Source organism: Convolutriloba macropyga, chromosome 11, assembly GCF_964194025.1.
Source record: "Convolutriloba macropyga chromosome 11, txConMacr16.3, whole genome shotgun sequence".
Taxonomy (NCBI): Eukaryota; Metazoa; Xenacoelomorpha; order Acoela; family Convolutidae; genus Convolutriloba; species Convolutriloba macropyga.
The window spans coordinates 16,503,622-16,517,608 of NC_134478.1; the positions used below are offsets into that span (position 1 = coordinate 16,503,622).

A 13,987-nucleotide genomic window follows, 5' to 3' on the forward strand; every position below is an offset into this window, starting at 1 on the left:
GATTCTGTCACACTTTATTGATAACATATTTGTCTATAAAAGATTTGTGTGACAGTTTTAAAAGGAACCCAAAAAACATCAACAAAAAGTCAGTTGGAAATTTTAAGCAACTGTAGACCGAATTTCTAATCAGATATAAAACTCATTAATAGTAAAACAAGTTGCAAGTCAGTCATAAAAACATTAGGGCTTCATCTTAATTTTATCTAGTGTTCTCTGTGTCCACACAAATAGAGAAATCAATTCAACACAAAATTCAAACAGATTTTATAGAGACAAGAGTACAATAAAAACTTTCCTTGCTTAAAAAATATTCATTTCGAAGCTTTCAACAACTACAGATCGGTCGTTCTTTCTTCTTTCTCTATGAATTAGTATTGACTTGTAAAAACTTAACAACAAAAATTTTATGGAAGTAAGCTTAATCTTATATAATTGAATCTAGTTGTTGCAAGTGGTTGCAATATAATGAGTTTCCGACTTTTTTTCCTAAACTAAAGCAAACCACCTAATTTCGGAAAAGAAAACGGAGGACTACCAAGTTTTTGTTTTTCAATCTCCGATTATCTCATCAGTATAAGGCCAGTATTTTGAAGGTAATTTTTTTTGCCATACAAAACTGCATTCCCAACTAATATTTGCCAGAATTTAGGATCACCTGTAAAAAACTATGAAAAAGTTTTCAAACATTAAAGTTTCCTATTCATTGAAGAGGTTTACGCGTAACAAAAAAAATTTGATACATGTAAATATTTAATGGAAAAAATTAGAAAGCAAACGAAAACTATAAAAGCAAGTTATTTAGTTAGATAAATCATTTTAAAGCATTCAACAACTGCAAACCAGTCGCTTTGATCGGAGTCAAGCAAATTGTTTTCCAAACTAATTTTTTGCAAAATATTTCAAACAAATTAGAAGTGTAAGTTTCTATTTTTCTCATTAAATTTTTCAACAGCAGTTTAAATATAGAAAAATACCAAGCGGAACGTCTAAATATATTCGCTTTCCTTTTCATCTCTAAAAAAAACTGGCTCATTTTTTCGGAATTTTTAAAATCAAGTGTACACTTATTGTTTCCATGATTAATTGTGTTAGTCAATTTCAATCAGGTCTTGTGAGCTCACAAAATTTAAAAACCACAAAAGCTTATACAAGGTCAAGATCATTGATTTCATAGATAGTATTTCTTAGGAATCTTAAGTGAATAAGTTAAGTGATTAAATTCCTTGTATGGCAAAAGTTACAATATATGATCCGTGGACGAGTCTTTTTGGAAGGTTTTTTCAAAGTGTTAATCAGTAATCAAATATTAATATACCTTTTTCTGTTTTAGATGAAGACTTTCAACTGTGACGAGTGCTCGAAGAAGTACAGCGGGAAAGAGAAACTATTGCAGCATATGGAGAAGGAGCACAACACAAAATTGGAAAAAAGAGCAAGCTATGAATGTGGACAATGTAATAAGAAGTTCACTCAGAGCAGGAACTTGATTCAGCATTTGAAAACAGTTCATGGAAGTCAGACGTACACAAAGTGCAAGCATTGTACACAAATTTATGGCGACACTTCATCGTGTGCTAGACATGAGGAAGACGCTCATGGTACTCACAGAGAGGTTTCCGAGAAGACTGAATGCAATTTGGAGCTACAAGCGAAACAAGCTATTGGAAAGTTTTTTCAGACATTCAGGATACAAGCGGACAACCAAATTGATGTCTTTAATTTTGTTACGGAGCATCTCGAAGACCTTAAATTATTTATGAGAAACAAAATAGCAGAGCTTGGACTTTTGAAAATTCAGCTCTCTGTTTTTGTACAGATGTTGAAACCAACAGATGATACCAGAGTCGGCTGTCATGCAAATACAAAGTCAAAAGTTCTAACAACAGAACCATCAGATGATGAAATTTTTGAAATGGTTGATCAAATGAAGAATTCAATCCAAATTTTTTCAACCGGTGGAAGTGGATTTGTTGTTCAGAAAGTTGATCACTTGGATATTAACATTAACAAATTTAAACCTATCAGAGGAAGCAGTTACATTGCTACACCAGCTGCCCTAGTTGGAAACAATTTTCTCCTAAATATTCGAAACAATGACAACAAATGTTTTGCATACTCAGTGCTTGCAGCAATGTTTCCAGAGAAGGAGCATAAACAACGCCAAAACAAATACAAGCCAAATTTGCACAAACTGAACTTTGATAATATCGAGTTCCCGATGTCTTTGACGGATGTTCCAAAATTTGAAAAGCAAAACAATATTGGAATTAATGTTTTTGGTTTCAATAAAAACCAAATTTTGCCGCTTTACTTAACCAAAATAAAAACGGAAAAAATTATTCCTTTGTTGCTGCTGACCGATGGACTGATCAGCCACTACTGTTTGATCACAAACTTTCACGCTTTCATGGCTCGGCAGTTTGGAAAAAGGAATCATAACCGATATAAGTACTGCGAACGTTGCCTTCATGGATTTTGGAATTCAACGGCACTGGAGAAACATTTGGATTTATGTGGGGAGCATAAAGCTGTTCATATTACTATGCCAATGGAAGACTCAACAATTGAATTTACAAACTGGCATAAAACGTTTTCAGTTCCCTTAGTGATTTATGCCGACACAGAGGCTGTCAGCCTTAAGCACGACACTTGTCGTCAAAATCCTGATAACAGCTACACCTTGAACAAAGAAACTCAGAATCCTTGTGCAATAGGTTTTTGTGCTGTTGATAAAACTGGTGGAAGTGATTATTATGGTTTTGAAGGTGAGAAATGCATCGAAGAGTTTTTTCAGTGGCTCAGAGAGAACGCCAAATCTATTTCTGAGAGAAAACAGAAGCATAGACGTCTCATAATATCTGATGAATAACGAATGAGAATGATTGATCAGGGCAAAAGATGTGTTATTTGTCAGAGGAGTTTAAACGACGAAAAAGTAATCCATCATGATCACTTTACTGGTGAAATATACGGAGTTGCACACAACAGCTGCAATCTGAAGCTTCGTACGCAGACTTTTACGCCTATTTTTTTCCACAACCTTAGTAAATATGACGCACATCATCTATTGAAATACATTGAAATCCAATCGGAAGAAAAATTGACAGTCATTCCTTGCAATAGTGAGACATACATCTCATTCTCGTTCTTTGTTCCTGTTGGTAAAAGCAAAGATGACAAGCTACTATATGAAGAATTTCGTTTCCTTGACAGCTATCGTTTTTTATCCGGGAGTCTTGACACTCTGGTTACAACACTCGAAACAAAGGACTATTGTCAATTATCTAAACATTTCCAAAAATATTGCGACCTTTTGCAAAAGAAAGGAGTTTTCCCATATTCGTTTCTCGATAGCTTTGAGAAACTCTCTGAAAAATCGATGCCTCAATATGGTGATCAGTGGATAAATTCATTGTCTGGTCAAATTGATGTTTCTGAGGGGGATGTTCAGCATGCTAACAAAGTTTGGAATATGTTTGGCTGCAAAAGCTTTGGTGACTATCTCATGTTGTATCTCAAAACTGATGTCATTCTTCTGGCTGACGTGTTTGAAAAATGCCGAAGACTCTTTGATCAGGTATATGGATTAGACCCCTGTCATTACTATAGTGCACCTAATATTTCGTGGGATGCAATGCTGAAAACAACTAAAGTGAAGTTGGACTTGCTCTCTGATATAGATATGCTGTTGTTTTGTGAGAGATCCATCCGTGGAGGATTGAATGGAATTGGCGAGAAACGGTACATGAAAGCTAGCAACAAATACTTGAATGACTTTGATGAAGGAAAACCAAGCACGTATGGACTTTCTCTGGATGTCGTTAACTTATATGGTGGAACAATGATGAAAAAACTGCCAACCGGAGGATTTGAATGGTCAGACATCAGTTTGGAAAAGATCATGCAAACATCTGACGAAAGTGATGTTGGGTACTTTGTAATGGTTGATTTGAATTATCCTAGCAACTTACATGACTGTCACAATGATTTCCCTCTGGCTGCTGAGAAGTTAAAAATCGATGCTGAGATGCTTTCTCAGTATCAGGTAGAATTGGGAAACAAGACCAGTCATATCCCAAAGCTTCTGGAAACGCTTCAGTCAAAGCAGAATTATGTATGTCATTATTCAGTTCTAAAGTTTTATTGTCAACAGGGGCTCCAAGTAACTAGACTACATAAGACTCTGATGTTCAACCAGAGTGACTTCATGAAGTGCTATATTGAGCAGAATACAAAGTTGCGACAGCAACACGGTATTAGCACTTTCGAAAAAACTTTTTCAAATTGTTGAACAATTCATGCTTCGGAAAGACGATGGAAAATTTGAGATGTCGATACAAGATGGTATTTGTTGAAAATGAGGAGAAAGCAAAATTTTACTGCAACAAGTACAATTTTGAGAAGTTCACTATATTTCGAGAGAACCTTGTTGGGATCACTCTTAGCCAGAAAGAGATCAGGTGGAATAAACCAACTTATCTGGGTGCTGCTATTTTGGATCTGTCAAAACTACACCTGTACAGGTTTCATTATGAAGAAATGGGGCCTTTGTTTGACAAAAAAGCTCGAGTGATGTATCGTGACACTGATTCTCTCTTTTATGAAATTGAGACGGATGACATTTACGAAGATCTCAAACAGCTGAAACACGTACTTGATTTGAGTGATTACCCCAAGGATCATCACTTACATAGTGAATTGAACAAAAAAGTGCCACTTAAATTATCAGATGAGCTGAATGGTGACATTGTGATGGAAGCAGTTTTTCTGAAACCAAAAGCTTACTCTGTAAAAACTTTGCAGAAAGTCAAACAAAGTGCCAAGGGTGTGAGCAAACATGTGAAAAAGACACTTCATCATGATAAGTTCAAAGAAGTGCTCAAATCAAAATCACCATTGAGAAAACTAGTAACATCTATAACTAGTGACAAACACACAGTCAACATAACAGAGTCTAACAAAATTGCTTTGAGTGTATTTGACGATAAACGTTATTATCTGAGTGACGGTATAAGCTCATACGCGTATGGACACTACAAAATTGGTCAAAAGCGGAAACAGCCCTCGGAAAAACCTCAAAAGTCCTATATTGAGATCAGTGAATGTGAAACCGCCAGAGATTTAACTGAACAACTTGATACTGAGATTGAAGAAACCTTTTCACCACCTGATCCTGGGTTCTGGAAAACTTCTCAAATTGAATCCGATGAGGAAGAAATATTTGATTTCGATGCAGCTCCAAAAGAAAAGCCGTTCTCAAGATGTCCATATATCGATTTCGAAGCAGAGGAAGAGCCGCCTGCAAAGAAGCAACGCATGTCCAGCAAGCGTTAAACATTGACGATGCTGCCCAACTCCATCCCGGTTGGGAGTCTCAAGAAGTTTTGACGAGGAGATACAATAACCTGCGACTGCTCCGCGCAGGAGCTTCTTGTGACAATAACAGCTTTTATAGGGGATAGCTGCCCCAACTCCACCCCGGTTGGGAGTCTCAAGAAGTATTGACGAGGAGATACAATAACCTGCGACTGCTCCGCGCAGGAGCTTCTTGTGACAATAACAGCTTTTATAGGGGATAGCTGCCCATTTCCACCCCGGTTGGGAGTCTCAAGAAGTATTGATGAGGAGACACAAAAACCTGCGACTGCTCCGCGCAGGAGCTTTTTGTAACAATAACAGCTTTTATAGGGGATAGCTGCCCAATTCCACCCCGGTTGGGAGTCTCAAGAAGTATTGATGAGGAGACACAAAAACCTGCGACTGCTCCGCGCAGGAGCTTTTTGTAACAATAACAGCTTTTATAGGGGATAGCTGCCCAATTCCACCCCGGTTGGGAGTCTCAAGAAGTATTGACGAGGAGATACAATAACCTGCGACTGCTCCGCGCAGGAGCTTCTTGTGACAATAACAGCTTTTATAGGGGATAGCTGCCCAACTCCACCCCAGTTGGGGTCTCAAGAAGTATTGACGAGGAGACACAAAAACCTGCGAATGCTCCGCGCAGGAGCTTCTTGTGACAATAACAGCTTTTATAGGGGGTTACAAGCTTTTCCACATGTCCATACAACACAAATAGATGTTGAAGAAGATGCTGACGGAGAAGCAGTTTTAAATGGGTACAATTATAAAACTTAAAACAATGACCTAAAACTGAGAATTGTGTCTTAAATTTTTTTTTTAGATGCTTGTTATAAGTAGTTTATTGTTTGTTCTTAACATTGCTTTATTAATTTAATTTCTTAGTTTGTTTCATATTTACAACTAAAGCAAAATAATAGTTCCAAGCTATCTGTTAACAGCATAGTTTTTTGTTTCCTCGGACTCAATAAATAACCATCAAGAGACAAGATAATGTTTGAGTAAATAACCCATAAAAAAGCTCCCTCTCTATTTCAAAATGAAGTTGAGGTACGTGTTTTAAATTTTCAGGCAACAATCCTAAACTAAAAGGGAATAATTGCCAAGAACTTTTCATCCGCGCGCATGATCGAACATGTTTGGGGAAAATCAGCCAAAAAGTGGCCTAGGGTGTATAGGTTTGTTACTACTGACGGCAGCGATTGCATTCATTTTCAATTATGGTGTGCATTTCACAGACCTAAGTTTTCGTCCTTTAGCCACAGATATAGAAATATTCAAGTTAAGCTTGTAAATCTAGCAAAATGTCAAAAACTGACATATAATTTGACCTCTTTCGAATACATTTACCAGTCGGTCATATCAGCTCTGAGAAAGCTGAATTTATGAATTTATGTAAATATATATATAATAAATGTTACTTAAACAGTGAATTATATAATACAATAACGCACCATATTGTACGCTGCTCTTTGAATTCAGTATTTACTCAACTGAACGACTTAATATTGTCATATGACCATATGGTCATAATTTATTAATTCAGTTACTCGTTTGCTCATATTTTTTGTCAAAATGAAATACAGTTTTATCTTGACTGTTGCTTTCAACTACATTGCATTAAGCTATGCCGCGTTTTTCACGTGTTCAGACATCGTTGAAAAGATGTCAGATTGCCGAAAATTGACAGAAACAAGAGGATCTTTCGAAGTACGAGGGATTAAAATCACTTATTGGGTTTATGAAGATCAAGAAAACTTGAACCCCACAATGGATCCGGTGATTCTAATCCACGGTGGTCCTGGAGATCCTTCACTTTACATGGAACCATTGAAACAATTAGCATGTAGAGGACGAAAAGTCATTCGATACGATCAGGATTGTTTCCTTTTTAAGTTGATATAAAAAATCTGATAAAGCTGAAATATTTTGAAGTTAGTTTTTTTGTTCGAATTTTTTTTCTGATAACGTGCATTTTTGTCTCCTTTGCGTTACAAAAGTGAAAATTCAGTTAAATTTATCTTGAAACTGCCTGGGAAAATTATCACCTTAACTCAAATTACGGTAAATTTAACGTTTACCTTAATTTTACCGAAACCAAAATTTGCGCCAATTCACCGGTAAAAAGTTACCGCAAATGTTTTTTTTTGCGGTGGTTCTTATCAAGATTTTCGGTTTGAAGCGGTGAAATTTTTTTTAACGGCTTCCTTTTTGTTCCGGTGAAATATATTTTTTCACCGCTTATGTAGTAAAAATAAAAATTCCCCAGCTGAAAAATCGCTTCTGAAAACATATTTTAAAAAATTCGAAACCTTTGCTCGTATTTCAACATTTTGGGAAACGCCTTAAACTCTAAAAAAATTTCTGTTCTTTGAAACCAAATATTAATTAAAATAAATTGAGTAAGTTTGCCTTAGGTTCTTAACAAATCGAAATATAAACTGACCGGATCAGTTAAACTGAACCAAAAGATTACATCAATGCGCCGAAGAACATTTAGAAAAGAAGGTTATAGCCCTGGTATCACACAGACTACAGCGCTTTTAGGTCGTTAATAAAAGACAACGACACGTTTAATAATCGCCCTCCTCAGACATGGTTCCCAGGGTTAGTTGAGCGACCCTAGACCACTCTGATCAGCCTATTTGGGTCAAAAATTTGTGGAGTTGTGTGACCCAAAATACATGGTGTGTGAAATGCCTTAGTTGCACGAAGGTCTGGACAATGGTCGCACTACAGTCTGAAGATTTTCATATTTTGGTACAAAATTATAAAAAATTTTGCTTGTTGCCACTTGTGCAACCTAGATTCTTCTATCAATTAAAATTCTTTAAAAGACAAAAAGGCTGAATTCAGTGGAAAATCGAAATAACATCTCATTCCATTATATATCCAGTAACAATGATTCGAATTTCTCTAGTGCTTAAATTTCAATAAAGCGAAAAAATTCTTTTGAAAAGGAGCTTTGTCATTGGGTCAAAAAATTATGTAAATGAGTTCAAACTCTTACCCCAAGTTTTTTTTCGAGCTTTTTGCTTGCCCCTTTTGTTCCCCGTCACATACATCTCCCCGCACGGTTTCAAATAATTCCATTGTTTTTTCGCACGAAGGATGCAAAAATTTCGGTCGCTAGAAAGTCGCAGAAATTTTTGGGTCGCACTAAGGTCGGGCCATTTCTTGGGTCGCACTACCGTCTGAACAGAGGGCTTTGGGTCGCACGATGGTGTCTGATCAGAGGTCTTTTGGGTCGCAAGTTGGTCTGATCAGAGGGCAAAGTCTGGGAAATGGTTTGATCAGAGCGGTCTAGGGTCGCGCACCTAAACCTGGGAGTCATTCGTCACATAATCGCTCTTACGTTGCTGCTATGAATTAATTCTTTTATCACAAAAAATAGAGTTTAGATGACAAAAAATATCTTTTTGTTCTAAAATATCTGACATAGGGATTGTTCGCACTATTCATCGCACAATTATCAATCGTCTATAATGGCTATAATGAGAAAGACCCAACAGTACATTTGTAAACCAAGATTACTAGGTTGAAGGGAAACAGTTTTCAGGGAGGCGTCGGAGAGTCATTTGTTGCAAACGTGACTGAAAACGCACCGTTCCTACTGGACCTGGACTATTACCCCAAAGAACTATACGCTCTGATAGATCATCTGGGCCTTAAATCTTACCATGTTTTGGGTCATAGTTGGGGCACAATAGTCGGACAAGAGTTCGCAATGACAGAACCCAAAGGTAAGTGCATTTCTATGAAAAACATTGAAAAAAAATCTATGGATAAAAAATCGGCTTTTTGGCGAGCGTGCAATATTTGGTGAAAGATTTACATATGGAATCTGTATCACAGAGTCATGACAAACAAAGCTAACCACAGTCCGCGGCAATTATCATTAAAATGTAAAAGTTGCAATGAAGTCGATGAAATTTGCACGAAGTGTTGTTCGCTTCTATTTCCAAGTAATTAAAATTTACAACTATTTCCTAGAAATTAACAACAGAACTTAGCGCAGTTAGTATGTAATTCGATTTATACAGCAATAATCTCTCCAAATTTCAGTTGTAAGTTCCTTAGTGGGTTGGAAGAAGAACTATATACTCAATTGGAAATTTTTGTTAAGTCAACGTTGGTCGATCGATATATTCATCATAAAAATTTGTGAATGGAGCCATTAGAAAGCTTGTCAAGCGTAGAATATTAACACAAAAAGATGGTTTTGAATTTCTCTTTTCCGGACAATTATCCAGTTTTGCAAACTTTTGCATGACTTTCGCTGTTTTGATCACATTTCTCCTATGTCTTGCACTAATTTCGATCAATTTTGCATTAAAAACATGTTGACATTTTTCAATGTGGTGTTATTGGTTCTACTTTTTAGAATAGAAGACACTTGCGCAACAGTTTGATCCTTTCGAGACTTTTTGCTAAAATTTCAAGCCAATGGAAGAGAAGTCTGTTTCAATTAGAGGTTCAGATGATGAAAAATCTAATTTACGTTCAAAAGAATGCCAAAAAGCAAAATTTTAAGTTTTCAGTGAAAGCGACTAAAAGTGGCTCTGAAAAATTGCTATCATCGCATCACTGTAAGGTAGTATTGACAATCTAAACCGTTTTAAAGGAACTTACTTTATGCTTTCATTTGATACCTGATGACTATGTCTTTGAATTTTTCTCTTTGGAAACTATCAGTTAATTTTTGAAATATTGCAAATTATTAACCGTGTTTCTGTCACCTGGTAGCTTGTTTTTAAAACATTAGATAATTGTAAATTAATTCATGAATGAAATGATGAATCTTCATCAGCGAGTGTAACCAAGTTCTATTGTTCTGTGGTTTTGTTCTTGTAACTAAACACAAGCTCAATTAAACACGTATACCGTTTTCGGTGAATTAGTTACGGTTTTAAAAGCTTCAATTTTTACGCTTTTTGCTGATCATCCGTGATGATAAGAACTTATGCAATAGAGAGTTAGCCTTATTATGATGTATTTTCAATAAATGGATTCTACTGGGTGAGGTCTAATAAGATATTAGTCAACGCTTAAATTTTTATTTTTTTTCTGAATTATTATTTTACAAGAGTTTTTGATGCGCTTTTACGAAAACTATTACAGGAACAAGTCAGACGTAAAAACATAACGGTAAAGCTCGGTCTTTTTTCTTTTTCCATGAAAAATAACAATGATTTTCTTAAATTAACAATGATTTTCTTACAAAATTAACAATGATTTTCTTACAAAATGCGAAAACTTTGCATTCTGTAATATTACAATTCAGAACGTGGTGTAAAACAGTTTGCACTATATCTTAAAGTCTGCGGTAATTTTCAGTTTAAAAGATATCTCGATTGATATCCCTCGCAGCCTTTTCCTACTTTGGTTCAAAACTTAGGCTGCGATATTTCACAAAAATATCAGATCTTTAATGTTTTTATGAACTTCAGATAATTTCTTCAGATTGTACGCAGTAAACATTTGTTCGCAAGTCAAATTTTCCTTCGGTAAGATCTTATGAGCTAGAATTTTTCAAAATTGTTTATTATCTGATCTGCTTGAACAGTTGTAATATTTTTTTTTATAATGGTTGTCATGACAGGTTATAAAATAGGTTTCTGTCAAATTTTTGTCAGACGACGCTTAATCCTATAAATTTCCTGTCATTTTTTTAGACGGAACCAATTGTAAATTTGGGGTGTGATCAGAAACAGATTTAAGGTCTGTTGCTCCTGATGAGAACTATGTAGTAGAGCCATCAATTAAAACTGGTCCTTTTAAACGTGAATACAAGGAACTGCAAAACAAAAAACAGCCAAAATTTGAGCTCCGGGACATGATAATCTTAAAAGTAGTATACGCAGGGTCTAGGAAATAAGCCCCCTTGGAAAAAGTCCCACATAATTTAAGATAGAAAATAAACCCCACGGAAATAAAGCCCCGCGGAAATAAACCCCCTTTCAAACCCCCAAAAAGCATTTTTCTAAGCTTAGGAGTGTCCCTTCTACGCATATTTTTGACTTGTTTTTGTTTGTTGCATAGTTTTGCTGTGGGCGTTGATTTATGATAGCGTTACTGAGTGCAATGTAAAATGACCTCAGAGCACTTTTAGTTTGTTGGGTCTGCTAGATCTAGTATCTCCAGTTCGTTAACCAAACCAAAATGAGATAGGGTTCCAAACCAAAATAAACCAAACCAAAATAAAAGTGTTCCTTTTATTCTCCACAAAGCAAACGATTCGTCAGATCATCTGATTAGAAAGCCGAATTCGGTCTGTTTGACTTGGAAATCTCCCGTTCATCTAGACCCCCCCCCCCCCAAAAAAAAAAAGGGACTTGTAGAATCAGACCGGCCTTCGGTCACTGACAGCGGTTTTCAGTCGCCAAACTCAAGACGGGTGATGAGCTTATCAATTTTTCAAGTAGGTTGAGATGCTCAATAAAAGTTCACAAGTGGCTTTAAAAACGTCTTTTAAAATTGCAGTCGGTTACCTTAAATTTTAGCCAAACGATTTTTTAAATAATATAGTGAAACAATTAATACTGAAGTGTAAGTTTTATTTAACCAGTTGCAACCTGTATTAATTATATCAAGTTTTAATAAAATTTGAATTTACAATTACAAAAGGGAGACTCAAAAATGGAGAGGGTGATTACTTCAGGTATGAGTGGACTGATCCTGGTGGGTGCTCTGTCCAGTGGGAAGTTCTACATAGAGAGTCAGAGGAAGGAGAGACACTCTACTCTACCTCCCCATCTGCAGAAGATTCTGAAACAGTTTGAGGAGACAGGAGAGTTTGACAGTCCTCTGTATGCAGCTGTGAATGAGTACCTCAGAGGACTATGGTCTACAAGGATTGTTGAATACTGCTTCAAAAAGAGATTAAATTCTCCTTTTTACTCTGAAGATTTTTGAGGGTCTTGCATCGATATTAAATGGTATCATGCAAATCAGAAAGTATTTCCGTCTCCTTGTGTTTGCAGGGAATCTAAGAAATCAAATATGGTCCCTAGGGAAACTATAAATTATCCTCCGAGGAGTATAGGAAAATTGCCACTCATTAATACCTCTAAAAATGAATATCTAAGTTTTTTTGACGCGATTGAAACCACATATTTGGAGGGTTTCAAGTAATAAAAACATTTTATGTGATACAACTACGAGAGTATGCGTTCGTTTGGTTTGTGCCTACATTGTTTTCCACGGGTCAAATGAAATCTGGGAAAACCTGACATAAACCTTTATAATTGCTTAATTTTTGTGCCGAGGTTACGCCTAGAATCATATAATCAAGCAGATTTTTCTTTGTGCACGTAAAAGAGACAGGAAAATATAGTTAGCACAATAGTTAGCACTTATTTGAAGCTGTTTTCAAAATGACTTTCAGACTAATTCCGGTGCCGGACTGTGTTGAAAAAGCGTTTGCTCGCACCAACCAAGAGATATATGTAGCCATAAATGGAGCCAGTGAATTCACAATGTCCGGTACACTATGGGACTGGGATGTCACGGGGAAAGTTGATGGAAATAAGTATCCTACGATTGTCATTGGGGGAGAGTTCGATACTATGACATACGATTGTCTTAAGAAGGTCGCCGATGGAATCGAGAACTCAGAACTGAAGATTATTCCCAATGCTGCTCACATGTGCTTTATAGACTTCCCTGATCTGTTCATGGACATAGCACAGGAGTTTATGATCAAACATGATAGTCAGGCGAATGAAAAGATGGAGCTTTGAATATATTGGAAGCAGAATGAGGCACCTAAATGACATCTAAGATTTGCGTCCATTTGCGGTGATAAAAAGTCACCTAAAAAATCTCGCATCTATTTTCTGAAAACGCTGAGCGTGGTAATTTTTTGAGAGAATTGGTCCAAAATTGGCGGTCATTGTATATTTTTGACACATTTAGCCTTATATTTTTTAAAAACACAAAATCGTTGTTTTGCGTTTCAACGCTTTCGCCACTCAATTTACAAAATCGTATCATAGCCTTCCCCCAGGTTCATAACCAGCTTCCGTTCTTAGTAACGATTACGCTATCAGATAATGACGCTCTTAACCACTAATGACAGCAAAGTGGCGCAAATCCTCAATTTGAAAACGTTTAAAATTTGTAACTATGCTCTTCAGTTGCAGTGATAAGTTGTAAAAATTTGATTTCAGACAACTGAATGCTCTCAACTCATCTTTTACAGTTTATGCTTTTATTACCACTGAAAACTTGATTGTGTTTTATATACCATTTAGCAAACTTTTCCTAAATAATAATAATAAATTGTTCATTTTCTGTTATCAAGTAATGCAAAAGAAGTTTAATTATTGTGTACAAAAATATGTACATTGAATTTGAACAGAAGAAACGAGCATGCCATTAAAAATCAGTCGATTCGTTTTCAGGTGCGTCACGATGTATGCAATATCCAAGAACAATTTGAATAGGAACACACAAAAAACAACAACAATTGAAAGATGAAAAAAACATCATGATTGTGTAAAGTCAGTTTTTAAAAACAATAGGTCTGTAGATATAATTGAAAATTACTTCATAGTTGTGCCTTTAAGAAATGAGGGACGGTTCAACAATCCGCTAAAAAAACTATACTGAGCTGTTTTTTGTC

The 13,987-nt window shown here is 36.0% G+C and overlaps 1 protein-coding gene across 1 annotated transcript; it reads left to right on the forward strand.

Moving 5' to 3' along the window:
- Nucleotides 1-6,841: 6,841 nt before the first annotated feature.
- LOC142349333 (proline iminopeptidase-like) lies at nucleotides 6,842-13,228 on the forward strand. The gene is made up of 4 exons (XM_075400810.1): nucleotides 6,842-7,243; nucleotides 8,925-9,104; nucleotides 12,023-12,213; nucleotides 12,747-13,228. The coding sequence occupies exons 1-4, from the start codon at nucleotides 6,937-6,939 to the stop codon at nucleotides 13,101-13,103; spliced, it is 1,035 nt and encodes a 344-aa protein (XP_075256925.1). The 5' UTR covers nucleotides 6,842-6,936; the 3' UTR covers nucleotides 13,104-13,228.
- Nucleotides 13,229-13,987: the final 759 nt, after the last annotated feature.

What these genes read in the sequence shown, in the direction of transcription:
- LOC142349333 (XM_075400810.1), top strand. Translation starts at nt 6,937, where the DNA reads ATGAAATACAGTTTTATCTTGACTGTTGCTTTCAACTACATTGCATTA. An exon ending in CGCAATGACAGAACCCAAAG is followed by an intron (nt 9,105 to 12,022) that starts GTAAGTGCATTT and finishes TGATTACTTCAG; the next exon opens with GTATGAGTGGACTGATCCTG. An exon ending in TCAGAGGACTATGGTCTACA is followed by an intron (nt 12,214 to 12,746) that starts AGGATTGTTGAA and finishes AAAATGACTTTC; the next exon opens with AGACTAATTCCGGTGCCGGA.